The sequence below is a fragment of the Lampetra fluviatilis genome, chromosome 9, assembly GCF_964198595.1.
Source record: "Lampetra fluviatilis chromosome 9, kcLamFluv1.1, whole genome shotgun sequence".
Taxonomy (NCBI): domain Eukaryota; kingdom Metazoa; phylum Chordata; class Hyperoartia; order Petromyzontiformes; family Petromyzontidae; genus Lampetra; species Lampetra fluviatilis.
In genome coordinates this window covers 4,794,066-4,813,181 of record NC_136283.1, presented here as the reverse complement: position 1 = coordinate 4,813,181, position 19,116 = coordinate 4,794,066, and the positions used below count along the sequence as shown (strand labels likewise).

Below are 19,116 nucleotides of genomic sequence, written 5' to 3'. Positions count from 1 at the left end.
TTCGTAGATGCTCGCTTAACAGCACAAGAACAGTCTGTTAAGGCTATACGGGGGATGTTTGTCTTTGTTGTCTTTGGTATTAGCAAGGTTGGAACAGTGAGGAGCACAAGTATGATCCATCTGCCAGTCATCTCAGTCACTTGACTCAGAACAAGCAGATCTGCTCCGTGACCTGCCAGCGAGTCTTCGACTCTTCCCCGTGGCCTTCAAGGGCACCATGCGTTGGTTCAGGCCTGCTTGTGATGTCGGTATCACTGGCGAACAACGGTTGTCATTGTTTCGGTGTCGTTCCCCCTTCAGGTGTTCTTGCAGCACCTATCTCCACTGCTGTCACTGCCAACCTTTGCCGCACTGTGGCTCACCATCCTGGACTTTATGGACAAGTACATGCACGCCGACAACAGCGACCTGTTGGTGAGTGAGCCGAGACTGTGTGTTGATGGCGACCTCTGGCGGTGGTCATTTATTTTCACATTTTACAATCACTTTTGACTTCCCATCAAGGGTGAGGTACCCATTTTATCGACCCCGGAGGCATCGTGTCATGAAAAGGACGAATCAATGTGGAAACCTGACTGAACATTGTACCCCATTACAGAGTAGCAGCTGCACTTTCTCATACTCTCTGCTTTGAAATTGTTTGTCTACGATAGTCAAAGCAATATTGTTCATTCTCAGGGTAGGAATTTTTCCACATTAAGGCAACATAAAAATTTTAATATTTTTGTGTGAAGTCATCGGTGACTGGACCGAGACCATGGACTCCGCCACACTTGAGAACCCCAGCGGGTTTACTCACAGCGGCGCTGCTCTGGATTCATACACATGTGGAGGGGTGGCCATTTCGCCACCAACCACCCCTTCAATCACTGTGTCCTTGTCTTTCCTACCCGAGATGGAGGCGATCCCAGAGTCGCTGAAGAACATGCTGCTTGTCATGGACACAGCGGGCATCTTCCAGAATGCGGAGGCGCGCACGGGCTTTTCCCAGCTCTGGGAGATTACGTGGGAGCGGATCGACTGCTTCTTGCCCCAGCTGCGGGACGAGCTCTTCCGGCAGCCGGTCATCCCAGGTACCAAGCTCGTGGATCCTTTCTAAGCTGTGTATCATGCGCGGTCTTGCACGCCTCGTGAACTTCACTCATTTCTAAAAAGTTCAGATCAATCTCGGTGTTGTCGCGCTCCCGCACATGTTAATAAAACTTCAATGGCCGTGTGACCGGACACCCCTCCCGTGCGTTCGTTGCCGTCGGCAGAGTCGGCGGCACGAGCCCCGTCCCCGCCCGTCGTGCTGGAGGTGGTGAGCAGTCAGCCCGTCACCTCCACCGGCGGCCACTCCGCCCCAGAACCGAGCAACACCGCAGCGGCGGCTGCTGCTGCTACGGCACCTGTGGCTTCTGCGACGGAGCCAGGTGTGGCTCTTCACTCGGCAACACGACCGCCCGCCCGCCCCCCGCCCCCCAATATTAACTCGTCCGCAATTGTTCTGGTTGTATTGTACATGTACAGCCCTTTTGTCAATCCACTGCTGGTTGAGTGCCTCCCCACGCCGCCGGTCAGTGTGTATTGGTGATGCCATAATTAGTGTTGCTGTTGGGAAAAATATAGATCTGGCAATACTCATTCGTCTTAGATATTTTTTACTGCAATACGTACTGTGCATGCTCAAGCAAAAAATGTTCGTTGGTTCTAATTAACATAAAAGTACATGTATGTAGGGCAAGAGGTGTTTGGATCCTCGAGCGTGAATAGCATCCTTTGCCCCAGTACCAGCAAGTTTAGCTCACCCCTCAAACCAGAGGTCGCAATCGGGTACCCGATACCTGGCTACCCGTACCCGGCCGGGTATGGGTAGCCGGGTATCGGGTACCTGATTGCGACCTCTGGTCGGGTACGGGTACCCGTTTGCGACCCTGGTGCGGCCGTGTACGGGTAGCCGCACGTGACTCACCCCAACCAATGAGTGAGAAGGCCGTGAGTCACTGGTGAGTCACCGTTTGTCACTCATTTCCCAACGTCTTGTCTCTTCTCACAATTCAAGTTCCTAGAATCAACCCACCCGCGCCTGCAACATGGCTTCATCCCAGAGGTCGCAATCAGGTATCCGATACCCGTACCCTACCAAATACCCGGCTACCGTACCCGGCCGGGTACGGGTACCCATTTGCGACCCTGGTGCGGCCGGGTACGAGTACGGGTAAGGAATCAAAACCCGTTTGCGACCTCTGCCTCAAACCCCTCTACCTTCACCTGTGCTTGCAGAGAGGCCCTCTGCAGCCACCGCCAGCACAACGGTGACGCCCGTGCCGTCGCCGGCCTCCAGCCCTGCGCGGGTGGGCGGCAGAGCCGGGGGAAGCCCCGTGGGCGAGGTGGCGCACGCGCTGTCGCAGTCGCCCTTCATCCTGCAGCCACCGCTACCGGCGCTCGGCCCGACTCTCCAAGAGGCGCTGCCGCCCATGGCGCTGCCGATTATCCTCAACCCAGCGCTCATCGAGGCCACGTCGCCCGTGCCGCTGCTCACGGCGCCGCGCGGCGTGTCCGTGGGCGAGACCGCCGCTTTGCCCAAGGCCCTGTCCGGGGAGGCCGAGTGAACCCGACGCCGCCACTCGCCGTCGATCGACCCCCCGTCCCCCGGGGTTGCCACGTTGAAGCCGTCATCTGAGCCCTCCGGTCACTACGTGTAAAAGTCACTTGTAATTAACGAGCAACGTTGTCTCTTATAACATATTTTAAAATGGTCTGTGATTCTGGCTGGCTTTTTTTTTTTTGGAAACTCTAGAGGGTTTGACTGGTCAACGTGTTTACAGTAATTTAAGTTTAGGCCATGAATTCTGGGTAGATGGCTAACTCACGGAAGCCAGTGTCAACCCTAAACAACCCTGGAGAATGTGTCACACGTGCTAAACCATTTAAAGTTGTTTCGTTCGACATTCTTCGCTCAGTTCCAAGCTGCGAGTAGTCGCAAACTGTAGTTGTTTAAAGAACTGAATTCTCATTGGCTACACTGAGTCTGCATGCGCATTTTACACATTGCAGTGAATGCTAACCAAAGGCTGTCCTGAGTTAAACTATTTAAACCTGATGGCATACCTAACTGTAACAAGTTATAACCAGGGTAGCATGGGAAGTTAATGTATTACTTTATAAATTAAAAATACAGCTCTGCTTGCCATTTGCAGCTTTATTGTATGATGCTGTTATTTGCATTTCATCCAGAATAGCTTACTGTGGAAAAAAAGGACAAATTACTCATTTGGAAAGTGGCTTACTGCTTAAATTGTATATAAAGCATTCAGCTCATGAAGAAAATGTACTTTTCACTTTGTAAGAAATAAATCTATAAGTGTAATTACGATTAAGAGTTATTCAATAAAGAAAAGTAATATTATTCAAAGATTAATCATGTTTATTGTTGACATATTTTGAACACATGATTGCAATACATTCATATCAGATACAATGCAAGTGCTAGTATACATTCTCTTTAAGGCTATGCATAACTTTTGTGAAGTTAAATGCAAAAAGTGCCGTTCATAGAATTCAATATCGTGATTGTAAATCAAGTGTGGACCGTTTTCACAAATTTTAAATAATTTTACAGGAAAACAATCACGTTTAACCTCAGAATCACACTGTAAAAATAAGTAATTTTAACACAATGCCCAGTAAGCATCCTACTGTTGGTTTATGGGGCTCACCAAATTAGTTTGTGTGATCCCGCATTAACACAAAAGCACTCATGCAGCAGTACATCATGCTTATCACGTGGATAAATACAAAACAGTGATGTTCTACAGTTCAGCATATTTCCATTAATTATTATTATTATTACAATTGTTTACCCAGGAAAGCATCACCGAGTCTCAAGGCAACAGGATCTTGCTAAGTGTTGGCAGTCTAGGGTGCACGATAGATGCACTTTCCCAATCAAGTAAATTACAGGTAATTATTCAGCATTGGGATGTTTCGTCAACACCAGTTACATTATTGTATGTTTTTTAGCTTTGGGAGGAAATCAGAAAACTCGAGGAAACCCCATGCAAAACAGAAGGACATAGAAACTCCACGCACAAAGGTGCCCAAGTCGGGAATTGAACCTAGGCCCTTCTGACTGAGAGGCGCAAGTGTTACCACTGCACCGCCCAGCGTAGACTGCAAAAAAAATGCAGTAGTGATACCAATAGTGTAATTTTAATGGTGTGTATGCATTATTTAAGGCATATAGTGTAATTTATCCACACGTCTAAGAATGGATACAAAATATATTTTAGCTCGAGGAAGGGCCCCCTCTTTTTAATTGCCAGGTGGTACCACTCTTCGATAGCTTAGACATGGCTTGTAGTTCACGGACCTTGGAAGGTGCGTTATTGTGTGTAACAAAGTGCTTGGTGGTAGTCAATGTGCAACCTAAGATTTCAAAGTCGGCATACCACGTTTGAGTATAAAGATCCCCCGTATAGCCTTAACAGACTGTCGGGGCAAGTGCTGTTAGCGAGCACCTATGAAGGCCGGAATGGTACACGAGGGGGTGGGTGGCCAGCACCACGCCCGACCGCCTTTATCTCCCCAGTGGCGATGTTTACACACCGCAACCAGGTACTCATTTCAGGCTGAGTCGACCGAGGGGAGGCCCAGGACCGGTTCAGATAATCGTCACTGGTGTTGGCCGTGAGCGGGAATCGAACCCGGATCGCTAGGTTCATAGCACAGCGCGCTAACCGCTACACTACCGCTCCCCACCGTTTGAGTATCCCCACTGTAACACACACGCACTTAAATACAACGCGAGGATAAAATAATAAAACGCCACCCTCGAACGTAGGCAGACTCCCGTGCATGTGCGCCTCACTGCTGCAGCTGACTGCTGTCCAGCTTCGCCAACTCGTGCACGTAAATGCCGATGCTCTCACTGTCGTACAGCACAAAGTAGATGTTCTTGAGCGAGGAGTCCATGGTGGAGATGAAGTAGTTGGAGATGGCCTTGAGTATAAGTTGAGCGGCCGTCTGTTTCGGAAAACCATTTCTGCAGGTGACAGAACGGCATCCAGCCGTGAGTAATGCTGACATTTCTCACAAGGATGAAGAGATTCCAGAGCGTAAGGTGATGATACAGCTGAGACTTTGTTTTAAAGGCACTTGTCACAGTCTAGTTTGTTACCAGCATTACTTGGCGCACCATTTACGAATATAAATAAAAATCCAAATCTGACCATTGTATGTATGTTGAACTTGTTTCGCACCGTACGTAGGCAATCGTGCTAATTGGAAGTGCGGGGGAAGGACAACAAAACTAAACACGGAGCAGTAAGAAAAAAATTGTTTTCAATCTCGATTTAAATGTGCATAGCTCCGGTGGCTTCCCAATATCGGAAGGAAGATTGTTCCAGACGGCCACAAAAGCACATCTCAATGCGCGCAATGCAGTGGACCAATCATTTAATGATTAGCCAAAAGCCGCTGCGAGGGTGAGCAGAGCAAATTTATGATTTCCCTCGTGGGTAATAGAAATGAGTCACATGAATATCCAAAGTTCAGTGCTTTTAGGTCGTATCACGACCTGAGATTATGTGCTCCACAGACCAATCATTGTTCAACAAATGCACTGTTTTCATTGGCGATTCAGAACTCGATCATTCTGCCATTCCGATTTTGAGCTGCTATAGTTGCTCGTAGCAAATGCAATGACGTTGACAACTTCAGTGATGGACACACACAGTGGACTATTAGAGTCAAACGATGAAATCATTTCTGCAAATAATATTTTTGGATAATGGTGGGGGGGGGGGGGTAGGGGGTGGTGGTGGAACTACAAAAATATTTCATTACCCGCCACTACCAATGGAGGGCAGTGCCACCGTGACGAGCTTCTTTTCGTCAGCAAGTGCCAGACAGTTCTTGACTGTCTTCTCCAGGAGCTCCGCACTCCGGTCCGTGCCCCACGATGGGCTGTTGCAGTGGATCACGTTCTCGGCCTCCAGGCCCGGTGCGAGGCACATGGCAGCTGCAAGTAGAATCGGAATATTCATTATATTGGAGGAATCCGATGAGCTATAATGCTCTTTTTTTTTTTTTTACATGTTCGGTAGGAGCAGGTCAGAACGTTACAACAATACATGAACACGATAGTGGAAATGAGGATATGAATGTAATAAGCACGGGGGCAACAGGAGTGAGTGTCCATCGATTCGGGACTACGGTCTCCCGTTTCAGGGCGTGACAAAAACTATGGCCCTCGTCGTTGGCTTCTGTTGCGATCAAGTTTTAATTTTTCTGGCGGATAATGCAGCCCGTTTACGACCGTTGATTTACACCGACAGTAAGAGGAGAACGTGGATTGGCGAAGAAAAAAAAGGCAATAAAATCGTATGTTGTAAACGAAAACAAAAAAGTACATTCATTTGGGCAGAATACGTCCCCAGGGGAAGGATGATGACCAATGGACAAGATTGGCGACAGAATGGCAGACAAAGCAGGGAATATGTCCAAAGAAGACGACAACCGCCGAGATGCAGCGATGAGATCGGTTCATGTGCAGGACTGAGAAGAATTGCAACATCGCAGGACTGAGGGATGGCGATGGTGACCATTAACCAATGTAACCAAGAGGAAGATAACATACGTACGTTTATTTGATGTATGGAAATGTGTATCGTTACTTAAAGATTTTATTCACTGCCAAATGAAAGCCTCCCCATGATGCGATGGCTGTACTTCACCACGCTCGCCTGCTTGACAAGGAAAAACAAAGACTGTTTTTTTTCTTCTTGGTTCTTTCGGTAAAGTCACGTAGAAGGGAAGTAATAAAATAATAAAAATAAAACATAATAAAAATTTATTCTATTATGTTTTATTTTTATTATTTTATTACTTCCCTTCTACGTGACTTTGCCGAAAGAACCAAGAAGATGAATCCCTGCAGTCACGAAAGCTTTAAATCGAAAAAAAGACTGTTTTCTTATTCCATATATGCTTGTGTGCACGCGCAACAGGCCTGTAAGTATCGCCAAAGTGCACACACGCATGCACCAGCTCGTGAAAGACGAGTAGAACGATTGATTAACGCGAATGCAAACCTCCAGCAATGTCCAGTGGCCCGTTGCTATTGCGAAGATCTTGCACAGCATCCGCCAGCTCCTTTCCTCCTTTCTTTGCCAGAGCATTGCCTGCAAACGCAAACACTTACTCCTCAAGCGAGTCGTCCTTCCCCTGCACACAAAGTACATGTACAGCCCTTTTTCAATCCTTTATATTAAGTTCACTTGCGTGCTTGCTTGCTTGCTTACGACCGTGCAAATCTTTCGGTCGTTTTTTTGAACCACTTCCCGTGATCCAATCGAGCTGACATTTTGCACACAGACTCGTGCGTGACAATTAATTTTCGTGAAAAATTTTTTTCCAAAATTTTACACTTTTTAGGAAAAAAAAATTATATGTAATTACCAATTGCTTAATGGTGGCAAACAATCATCTGACCCATAGGTGGCAGCCATCTCAAGCCAGAGGACGAGAGGACTCTAGCCGCCACGCATATAAAGGATTTATAGTGAAAAACTTAGTTTTTACGGGTTAATTTTTCAATCCACGGCAGGGCGAGAGCCTCCCACCCCCCCCCCAATGCTGTTGTGAGCCATGGGGGTTCTGTGACCACACTCAACCGCAGTGGTCTGTGCGGGTTGCTGAAGGTCGGGGAACATAGACGTGGTAGCATAGGCTCACAGTACAACACTGCCGTCTGCTGCCCACAGGCTAGCACCAGTCCGCTGACGACAAACTGCCATGCAGGGTGGTTGCCCGTCCGAACACTATTCATTCAACTCTGCCCAACCCCAGAGATCTGACGATATTGGGCACATTCCAAGTGATTTGGTCCAAAGGCAAGCACAAAATATCGTGAAAAAAGCCAGAGGCTGGTTTGCATAAATTACCCGAGTAGACGTTTCCCCCTTGTGGCATTTAAAGCAATGCTAGTTTGAAGGGTTGAGAAAAACATTACAGGTCGGGTTGTATATTGAGCAACCGACAAGTTTCTTGGGGAAACGTTTCTGTCGGGTATTTATCTCGCCGGCATCGCTCACCGACTTGTCCACCCATGTAGAAGTTGTTGCCCGTTGGATGGATGACGGCGTCGCATTTTAAGGTGGCAATGTCGGCCTTGACAACCTGCAGCTGCGCGGGGCACATGCGGACTTGGTGAGCGTTTGTGGTGTCCGTAGTTTGCAGGTGTGTCCGTAGTTTGCAGGTGCGGCCGCGCGGTGCAAGCGGAGTGTCAGTCGGCTTTTGTTACCTTTTGCCCAAGGAAGAGGGTTTTGGAGGAGAGAACGGTTACAGCTCCTGATGCGCCTACTGAAGGACTTGCGGCTTTCCTGCCTTTACCCTGGGCAGACAACAAGATCCACCTACCGCGTCGAGATCACGTTTTACAAACAATAGTTTAACGTGAATTTGACTTGCACAGCAACCGCATTTAGAATAAGGAGAAACACATTTGAGAATGTAAATTTAATTTGGATAAATGAAGGAAATTACTAGCTTCATTAATACTGTTTTACATGTTAAAAATTCAAATGCAGTGGTATTGTTTTTACACATCACTGATAAAGTCCTTAGATTTTCATATTAATATCATAGTTCAATATCACCGCCATATTAATGGTAAACTTTCTAAAATATACATTAACCTTTCAATACATCAGACATCATGACAATAACCAACCAAAGCTGAAAGTAATTATTTCAACGGTGTGTTTTTCAAATTGAAGGCTTAAAAGGCTTGGCTGTGGTAAGATGCTGTTCAAATGCCCTATGATTGAGTGCAAATGCCCTTAGATTCAATTGAAAACTCAACTAAATGATGCGCTATCGGCAAAATTGCCAAAACTAATCCCTAAATGCTACATTTTAGTAGAGACATATATACCGAGTACGTGTGCACAGTACACTTTTGCTCGATACCTTTTTCGCGGTTGCGCTGGGCTTGCGAGCAGGCTTGGACGCTGGAGGTGGTGTATCCGTAGAATCCACGAGCACCGGTTTCGCTTTCTTGAAGGGTCTGTGGGTGAGCAGCTCTGGGTGGACTCTGGGCAGCACCCCGCTGCTCGCAATGGTTACACCACGCAGCATCTGCGTCAGACACAACACATCCCTCTGGCCACAGAAACATATAGTCTCTTCTCCAAGAACGGCGCATGTTTTCATAATGCAAATTGGATATAACGCGATTCATGTATTTGGGAAAAAAAAATTATAAAGCGATTGAGTGAACAGAAAAACTCAAATGAAAACATGACCCAAAATGGATGACTTCATCGACTCAAAACATGGTTTTGTTTAAAATAAGCAAATAGTAAATTGGTGTATGAAAGAACAAATGGGAATCATATTCTTGGTTCTTTCGGTATAGTCACGTAGAAGGGAGATAATAAAATAATAAAAATAAAACATAAGATACAATTCTCACGACGTTTCGGCCACAACGCAAGCAGCCGTCCTCAGGTGAAGAACAGGGCTGTCGGAAAGACAGCGTCTTTTATCTCCCTTCTACGTGACTTTACCGAAAAAAACAAGAAGATGAATCCCTGCAGTCACGAAAGCTTTAAATCGAAAAACAAATGGGAAGTCACGAAATGTATTTATTTTTTATTTTGTGTGAACCAATGGAACGGAACATTGAGCAGGAATTACCTTCTGTAGCTCCTCGTCCAAGGCCATGGACAAGTGGATGTGGCGTGGGGTGATGCGCGCCTTCATGCTGTCGCGTGCAATGTTCCCTGCCAGTTCCAGAACTTCGGCTGGTGAACATAGCACAGACATTCTTCTATAAAACTCTTAGGTTTTTTCGGTAAAGTCACGTAGGCAAAAAATAAAAATAAAATTAATAAAAGTAAAATAAAAATCAAATTTTACTTTGATTCATTTTATTTTTTACCTACGTGACTTTACCTGAAAAAACCTAAGAGTATGAATCCTTGCAGTCACAAAAGCTTCAAATCTAGAATTCTTATATCAACCCTATTCTACTGCACGAGCAATGACCGGTGAATTAAGACATGTACATCGGGCCCTCAGGATGAACGGATACTCTGACCGTACTATCCGCCAAGCTGTCTCTCCCACCACACAGAAACAGCCACATGAAACTCCGACCAAAACCATCACGTTACCATACATAGCTGGCGTGACCAAAAAGATCTCCAAAATTCTAAACAAACATAAGATCCAAGTCCGATTCAGTACAGTGCATAACATCCGTGATCTGATTCCATCTGTGAAGGATGTCGTTCCTGACTTACAGTATCCTGGAGTCTACAAATTGAGTTGCATTTGTGGTGATTGCTACATTGGAGAAACGAAACGTCATGTTTCTGATCGTGTCCGCGAGCACAAGTCAGATCTGAAACACGGCAGAACTGATTCTTCTGCCGTGGCCGATCATTGCTACAACTCGGTGGGCTCTCATGAAATTGTCTTTTCCGAGACCAAGGTTCTCTGCAAACCTCCCGGCTACCATCAAAGGTTTGTACACGAAGCCATACAAATATACAAACACAGACATAATTTCAACCGTGATGATGGGTACAAACTTAGTAACCATTGGAAAGATGTTATCAACCACGCAAAAAAGACTTAATCACAAATTTTTTGGACCATCTTATCTGACAGGCACTATTTTACTGTACTTTACCGAGTGTTAACATCCCCAGTTATTTTAACAGTACTCTCTTCATTGTTCAGCCAGCATTGGTATAAACATGGGCATTTTCGTTCTTTTGTCTATCATGTGTATCAGACCCCCCCTCCCCCTCTCTCTCCATTGTGTTGGCGTGTGCAGTAATTGGCCGCTTGCGCACAAGCGCTTTCACGTCCGTCGCCCACCCTTTTGGCCTCGCCCCCCCCCCCGCCCCCCCCCCCTCCCTCCCGATACGTTCCATTCATTGGCTACCATAGTCTGATGAGCTCCCCCTAAGTTTGTACCCATCATCATTTTCGTTCTTTTGTCTATCATGTGTATTAGACCTCCCCTCCTCCTCTCTGCCCATTGTGTTGGCGGGTGCAGTGGCTGGCCGCTTGCACACAATCGCTCCATTGTGTTGGCGTGTGCAGTAATTGGCCGCTTGCGCACAAGCGCTTCCACGTCCATCGCCCACCCTTTTGGCCTCGCCCCCCTCCCTCCCGATACGTTCCTTTCATTGGCTACCATAGTCTGATGAGCTCCCCCCTCCCTCTCCCTCCCCCCTCAACTCGCTTTTAAGGGATTACATCTTGAATCATTGCCTCACTTGATACAGCTAATCTGGCTGTGACGGTCCCACCTGATGACGGAGACTTGTGTTGCCTCCGAAACGTCGTGATTTTTGTTTTTATTTTATTTTACTTTCTACGTGACTTTACCGAAAAAACCTAAGAAGATGATTCCTTGCAGTCACGAAAGCTTCAAATCTAGAATCAATCCATTGAATCGCTGAGTTGCATAGTCATCCGTCCCAACTGGACATCTATGAAAAGAGCTTCATCGTTCATTGAATTTCTCCAGGACAAATATTCTGATTCTATACACTGAAAGAGTATTTCGGTGTATATAAATAAATGTATTGCTTTATATACAACTCGAGGGCAACCCGTCCAATGAACATGTTAATTTGACACTCAGCTGACACCTGACCCTCACCACACCAGTCACGTGACATCTGAAATCCACCTCGACACTTGGTTTTGGTGTCCAAGTGTAAGACTGGCTGCCTGATAATTCTGCAGAGACAGATGCTTACACGAAGCCCAATAGCATCCCTTACCTAGCAGCGAGTGCACTCCATGATGTAGTTTCCTTTATTATCAAGGTCAATTGTTATCTTTGTCCCATGCTATCCACAAGCTGGATCATGTTTACTTACCTGGGTTAAAGTTCACGTGTTGTTCACAGCTCATTTTCAAAACATTAGGTCCCTGGTTTATTCTGGCAGAATGAACCCTTAATCATCTTTGTGCAAAGAAAATTACTCTGAGTAAATGATGTAACCGACACTGACAAATAAACTGACTGACAAATGTTTGTATATTTCTACTTTGAAACCGATTTAGTGAAAGAATATCTGAGTAAACAGAACACCTGGGGGTTTGATAAAACATGCTGCAGTGGCTTCACAAAAAGGGCTGAACGTGTACGCGTAACGCGTCGCGTAACGGACTAATTTGGCAGCATTCAGATAAGCCCCTCCCCCCTTAACTTGGATTTAAGAGCTCGTCTCTTGGAATTGTGCCTCACTGGTTACAGTAAATCTAGCTGTGACGGTCCCACCTGATGACGGAGACTTGTGTTGCCTCCGAAACGTGATTTATCATTTTTATTTCTATTATTTGTATTCTTTATCTTTACCTACGTGACTTTAACCTAAGAGTACTTTGGCAGCGCTTCGTGTAACAACCGCCACCATCCATCTGGTGGTTGTCGCACAAGCAGCAGCGAAGCAAATAAATGACAACCCGGCCCACGCGCAAACGGGGGACTCGTGTCGACGTGAGGGCGAGTCGGAAAGGGGCTCAGATCCGCACCGGCCAGGTACTCCGTGACGGCCGCCAAGTAGATGGGGGCACCCATGGCGATGCGCTTGCGGTAGATGCCGGTCCGCAGGTACCGCAGCATCCGTCCCACCGGGAAGAGCAGGCCCGCCCGCGCCGAGCGCGACTGCCGTGGGACTTTCTTCTTGGTGCCGCGTGTCGACATTTTACCTCCGTTCTTCGACAAAGCTTCTCGATTCAGGACCTGGGCGAGTACAGAAAAATGTCATCTACGTGCATTTAGGAAATTGAATAACACAGTCGTTAAAAAGATATTGTTTACACGTGTCAACGGTTTTTTTTGTCCATCAAGCTATCATCGATGTTTTCCAGCAGCATTTGTTTAAAAAAGCAAACTCTTTACTGGTGTCCACTTTTTGAGCCTCGTGTGCAAACGTGCAATGCTAAACGCTGTTAGATTGCCAGATGTAACAATCAAGATCCACTGACCAAACATGTGGATCCCATTTAACCCAAAACAGATTGTACATATACAGATAAACTCTACCTGTAATTAGGTAAAAGCACACTGATGCTAAAGTCTATGTTTGCATTTGGGGCCGTCCATAAATGACGTCACGCACCTGGGGGGGGGGGGGGGTCAGACATTTGTGACTGTGTGACGATGGGGGGGTTTCAGAAATGTGACGTCACATCAAAATGCGCAACTTTAAATAAATATAGACAACACATTCTACTTAATGAAATAGACTTTTCTTCTACAACATCAGCGTGCAACGCCACATTAAATACGCACGACAATGACAATAGTTTAAAGCGATTTGAAGCATGTTTTATATATTTTTTTGGGGGGGGGTCTGACTTTGTGACGTCACTTGAGGTGGGGTCTGACTTTGTGACGAAGGGGGGTAAAAAATCGTCCAAAATCACGTGACGTCATTTATGGACGTCCCCTTTGACACACCATAAAGGGACATTTGTTGACCTTTGAGGACTTTCACAGAATTCCATCAACTCAGTCCTCTTGCGAAACAGGCATTGAAGTGCCTCGTCACTTCAAAGTCATTACGGCACTCCGCTGACATCTCGTTGTCAAACTCTAATAGGTTAAGGGCGGAGGCGATGCCACCAATGGGCATGAAGTTACAATCGCCGCATAAAACACATTTAACCTCGCGTAAAAAAAAACGTATCCACTAACACCCCCTGAATACGAAGCGTCAACACGCATCGAATACAGGCAACGTTCGTAAATCCCCCCACAACAACAACAACGAGAACAGCACAAAGTAACGAGAAGTAAATGGAACATCTCAGAATGTTAAAATGTTGGTGGCAATTGCTCTCCAACACAGCGGCGTGCTGAACCAGTCACGAATTACCACGTTCTGTTAACGCGACAAGCCTTACTCATCGGCCGTGTGGGCTGGTGGCGAGTTTAACGACACGTATCTTTACGCGATCTAACAAATGTAAGCGTTTATATTGATCGATGTATCATACCCACGGCCTAAGTAGGAACACGCGGGCGGGCGAGCTCTCGACCAATCAGAGGCGACCCCCTCTCTGTGTGTGTGTGTGGAGGGGGGGGGGTAGGGCCCCCTACTAATCCGCGGTACAAAATTAAAACGTCGCGCTGCAATTCGACCCACCCAGATCCGACGGGGCGGGGAGGGGACCTAATTCAGGACTCACCTCGTTGGCGGCGTCGTCGTTGTTGTTGCAGCCGGAGCCGACTCAGCTCGTTCGCTCGTCAAGGGCCTGGAAACACCACAGCAACCTCACTCGATTTGGTGGTGGGGGGGGGTGTGACGTCACGCGGGAGGCGTGGCTTCCCGTGCGGACCAATCGGCGAGCGCGCCTCATTAGCATCTCATTAGCATACCGGGCAAGCCCGGGCCGACGTGAGGCCCTGCCCCCACGTGACTCCAATTGGTTCGTTGGTGTACGAAAACATTCGATCGTTCCTTATCAATAATTCATTATTGATCGCAGCGTTAGTTCGTTATACTGTTCAAATGGGGCCCATAGGGGGTGATGTATTTGTTCTCCGAGCAGTGTTCAGTCGACTTCGATTGCCATTCGTTTATTCACCATCCAATGGTGTTGAACTTCTTTCGCACCGTACGTTGCCAGACGTGCTAGTCATAAATACAGTGCTTATTAGTCTACCCCGAAACCCCCAACTTTGCAGGCTTCTCCATCGAGTTCATATTGCCTGCAGTGGAAGCTGTAATATATTAGTTCGCACCTCCGATTAGCACAGTTGGCTAGGTACGGTGCTAAAGAAGTTCAACATACAAGACAAAGATCCCCCGTTAATAGAATAAACAGACTGTTGATGCAAGTGCTGTTAACGAGCACATGAATGCCGGCACGGCACACGATGGGTGTGTGGCCAGCACCACGCCCGGCCGCATTTGTCTCCCCGGTGGCGATGTTTACGCACTGCCCCAAGTATTCATTTGAGGCTGAGTCAACCTAGGGGAGGCCCCGGACCGGTTAAAGTAATCAGCACTGCTGTTGGTTGTGAGCGGGAATCGAACTCGTGGTAACCGCTCCCCACGCAAAGAATTAGACACGCGCACACGTGGATATGTTCACGCATGTATACATTAGGGGCCGTCCATAAATGACGTCACGCAACTAGGGGGGGGGGGTCAGACAATTTTTGACCCCCCCCCCTCGTCACACGGCGTCACAAAAAGTTAGACCCCCCCCCCTCAAATATGACGTCACAAAGCTCTGCCCCCCCCCCCCCCCCAAAATAAAACATGCTTCAAATCGCTTTAAACTGTTGTCATTGTAGTGCGTATTTAATGTGGCGCTGCACTCTGATGTTATAGGAGAAAACATGTATTAAAAAGTCTATGTAATTAAGTAGAACGTGTTGTCTATATTTATTTAAAGTTGCGCATTTTGATGTGACGTCACATTTCTCCCCCCCCCCCCTCCTCGTCACACATCGTCTCAAATGTCTGACCCCCCCCCCCCTAGTTACGTGACGTCATTTATGGACGGCCCTATATAATTATCAGACCATGTTTGCATGGTTTGCCAGAAGCATTGTGTGCTTAATGCAAACTTGTTGCCGTTGAAATAGGTTGTCTATTTGGTGTTTGAACAGCTTTCACACCAGAAAGGGCGAAAGCCTATTATATTATTATTCTATATTTGTTGTTGTTTTTAAATCCTTTATATTAAGTTCACTTGCTTGCTTGCTTACGACCGTGCAAATCTTTCGGTCGTTTTTTAACCCACTTCCCGTGATCCAATCGAGCTGACATTTTGCACACAGACTCGTTGTGCGTGACAATGTATTTTCGTGAAAACATTATTCCAAAATTTTACACTTTTTAGGAAAAAAGTAATTATATTTAATTACCAATTGCTTAATGGTGGCAGGCATTCATCTGACCCATAGGTGGCAGCCATCTCAAGCCAGAGGACGAGAGGACTCTAGCCGCCACGCATATACTGTAAAGGATTTATAGTGAAAAACTTTGTTTTTACGGGTTAATTTTTTTCAGTCGCTGAAGTGCTCGGTGTGCAGGCGTAATGAGCGGCACTGTCGGCAGATGGCGTACAAAGACCACCAGTGGTGCCGAAACATTTCAGACTCCACTGAGATTCCTTTCATTCTAGAATTAGATTGAAATGGCTGCACGTACTGTGTGTGAGTGCGCACATTAATATAAACCGTCCCACAGTTCCAAAATAATTGATGTCGATAAATAGACTATTCATCTTGACCCTGGTTGGTGACTCTGGAATGGATTGTAGCAATTACATTAGAGGTAAGAAAGAAGGCGGCTCTGTGGCTATGCTCAACGATACAACAGTAATTCCCCTTACTCTTTGGTTCTTAGTCAAAGTGGGAATGCATCTCAAGACTCGTTTTCACGAGGGTCCTGCATTAGAATGTTTTGATCTATTCCGTTCGTGAGCGTTTGACATGCGGGGATGAAACGAGAGTACTTAGAGAACCCCTACTGCTAACACGAGGAATTGCACTTTAAGCTCCTCGCACATTATTTACTAAAGAGCCGCCAAGAATGTCTGTGTGTAACGCGCGTGACGTCACTCCACGTAGACCAGCCCCTCTCATTAATAATCAATAATCATGAGCAGGTGGGGTCCTCATTAATAATCATAAACGGGTGACGTCACTCCGCATGAAGCAGGTGGAGCAGAAACCAAAATTTGTTTACGCAAATTTAGCTTTCATTTTGACCTTTGTCTGTGGAAAGTAAAGCTCATAAATAAATCAACGCAGCAACTAACATCACTAGCCAATCGAGGCTGTGTGTGTCCCGCGCGTGACGTCACTCCACATGCCCCCCCCCTCATTATTATTCACGTGTGCCTGGATTTTTAGACTAACGCAGAAGAAGGTCGAGCGGCTACGATAATTTATTTACGCAAACTCGCTTTTAATTTGACGTATCTTTATAGAAAGTGAAGGCAATACGTAATTATACGCAGCATCGCGGTGCGTTTGGTGTCTTTATTTGTTTCCTCGACACGTCCAACAAAAAATTATGCTACGATAAACATTTCTCTGCTACTTTGCAGACATTGCATCGAACTCCAATTGTGTTCAACCCCAGCGAGCGAAAGCTGAAGACAAGTAAATATCAGAGCAGTGGATTTCGCAAGTAATTGAACGTCCGTTAAATGACTTGCTACTGTGACATTACGTCAGATCTTCTTGGTTCTTTCGGTAAAGTCACGTAGAAGGGAAGTAATAAAATAATAAAAATAAAACATAATAAAACAATTCTCACGACGTTTCGGCCACAACGCAAGCAGCCGTCCTCATTCTTCGCCTGAGGACGGCTGCTTGCGTTGTGGCCGAAACGTCGTGAGAATTATTTTATTATGTTTTATTTTTATTATTTTATTACTTCCCTTCTACGTGACTTTACCGAAAGAACCAAGAAGATGAATCCCTGCAGTCACGAAAGCTTTAAATCGAAATTCCGTCAGATGTTTCAAGACTTAGTTGTGTGCGACAATCACTGCCATTAATGCCGTGCTGCGGGCAAATGCTGCGAAGTTGTTTATGACTTCCCTTTGTGCAACATTCACTGCCATTAATACAGTGCTACAGTGAAATGCAGTGAAGTGTTTGACGACATCATTTTTTGCAATATTCCCTGCCATTGCATTTAGACAAGATACAATTATCCTCTGATCAATTTATTCGTAACTCTAACGCCTCTCTTTGCTCTTCGTTCTTTGCTAAGTTACTTCAGACAGTAATCAGCACTCTACTTTCTTCACTCTTCGCTATCAAGCGTCCATCGGTGAAGATACATTTGTCAGTTAACAGCTTCAGGTGATTTGAAAACAGTGTTAAAGTGAAGTTACGGTTTATTTGTTTATTATTATACAGCCACACAGATTGTTCGTCTTTGCAACCGAGGTGAAATCGTCTTCATCCCGATAGTCGACCTCGCTCCAAGTGATGTCACTCTTCCTTTCGTACTGAAACGACGACAAATTCCCATAATTCCTGCGTATGCGATGACGATCAACAAGTCGCAGGGTCAGACTTTTGAAAATTTGGGAATTTATCTCAAAGAACCCGTATTTTCCTATGGCCAGTTGTACGTGCCTCTGTCTAAATCTAATTACCCTCAGCGGATCAAAGTGTTCATCAAGGATATCCAACTGCAGGGAAATCTTTGAACAGCAATAATAATTCTAGATTTGAAGTGTTCGTGTCTGCAAGGATCCATGCTCTTTGGTTCTTTCGGTTCAGTCACGTAGGTGAAAAATAAAAAAAAAAATTAATAAAACATTTATTTTACGTGCTACATTTCCTAATAAAATTCACAATCACACAATAAAACGTTAATTTACGTCTGTAATGTTACAGCTTCCGTCCTAGGACGGGCTAACAAGCTAGTAGATTTAATCATGTCTTTTTAAATCCTTTATATTAAGTTCACTTGCTTGCTTGCTTGCGCGCTTACGACCGTGCAAATCTTTCGGTCGTTTTTTAACCCACTTCCCGTGATCCAATCGAGCTGATATTTTGCACACAGACTCGTTGTGCGTGACAATTTATTTTCGTGAAAAAATTTTCCAAAATTTTACACTTTTTAGGAAAAAATAAATTATATTTAATTACCAATTACTTAATGGTGCCAGGCAATCATCTGACCCATAGGTGGCAGCCATCTCAAGCCAGAGGACGAGAGGACTCTAGCCGCCACGCATATAAAGGATTTATAGTGAAAAACTTTGTTTTTATGGGTTAATTTTTTTGTAATACTATCTGGCCACCTCGCAGCCAGAGCCTACAACACCTGGATGTACCGAAGGTCGTGGGTTCCATCCCGACCCTGATGCCTGTATACTTGGAGTTTGCGTGTCTGTCTCCGCGTGGTTGCGTGGGCTTTTATCCGGGTCCTCCGGTTTTTTCCTCCACATTTAGAAACACGCATTTAGAGTATTTGGCTGCTACAAAATAACCACGCGATAAGCCACTTCATTGAGCTATCAGTTGTGGCCAGGTTGCTTCTGAAAAACAGCTACATATAGCTCAGTGGGCCTTACCTGCAAAAATAAAAAAGATATCGTTTATTTTGTTTT

The 19,116-nt window shown here is 45.8% G+C and overlaps 2 protein-coding genes across 7 annotated transcripts in view; one reads left to right on the top strand and one right to left on the bottom strand.

Annotated features, from left to right (window-relative positions):
• Nucleotides 1-3,369, top strand: part of GBF1 (golgi brefeldin A resistant guanine nucleotide exchange factor 1) — a 167,906-nt gene extending 164,537 nt beyond the window's left edge. For all 5 annotated transcript variants that reach the window (XM_078859624.1, XM_078859627.1, XM_078859626.1 and 2 more), the window contains 4 exons: nt 301-414; nt 896-1,073; nt 1,257-1,412; nt 2,263-3,369. In XM_078859624.1, the coding sequence (XP_078715750.1) occupies nt 301-414; nt 896-1,073; nt 1,257-1,412; nt 2,263-2,591 (777 nt within the window). In that variant the 3' untranslated portion in view covers nt 2,592-3,369. The remainder of the gene's footprint in view (nt 1-300; nt 415-895; nt 1,074-1,256; nt 1,413-2,262) is intronic.
• A 98-nt stretch (nt 3,370-3,467) lies between these two features.
• LOC144934147 (core histone macro-H2A.1-like) lies at nt 3,468-14,314 on the bottom strand. 2 transcript variants are annotated; one of them, XM_078859628.1, is made up of 9 exons: nt 14,209-14,314; nt 12,547-12,757; nt 9,682-9,788; nt 8,953-9,120; nt 8,285-8,374; nt 8,076-8,166; nt 7,074-7,163; nt 5,827-6,001; nt 3,468-5,023 (listed from the first exon to the last, which is right to left on the bottom strand). In XM_078859628.1, the coding sequence occupies exons 2-9, from the start codon at nt 12,716-12,718 to the stop codon at nt 4,846-4,848; spliced, it is 1,071 nt and encodes a 356-aa protein (XP_078715754.1). In that variant the 5' UTR covers nt 12,719-12,757; nt 14,209-14,314; the 3' UTR covers nt 3,468-4,845. The 2 variants fall into 2 exon arrangements, with proteins under 2 accessions (XP_078715754.1, XP_078715755.1); XM_078859629.1 differs by having other exon boundaries at nt 9,682-9,767.
• Between the last annotated feature and the right edge of the window lie 4,802 nt (nt 14,315-19,116).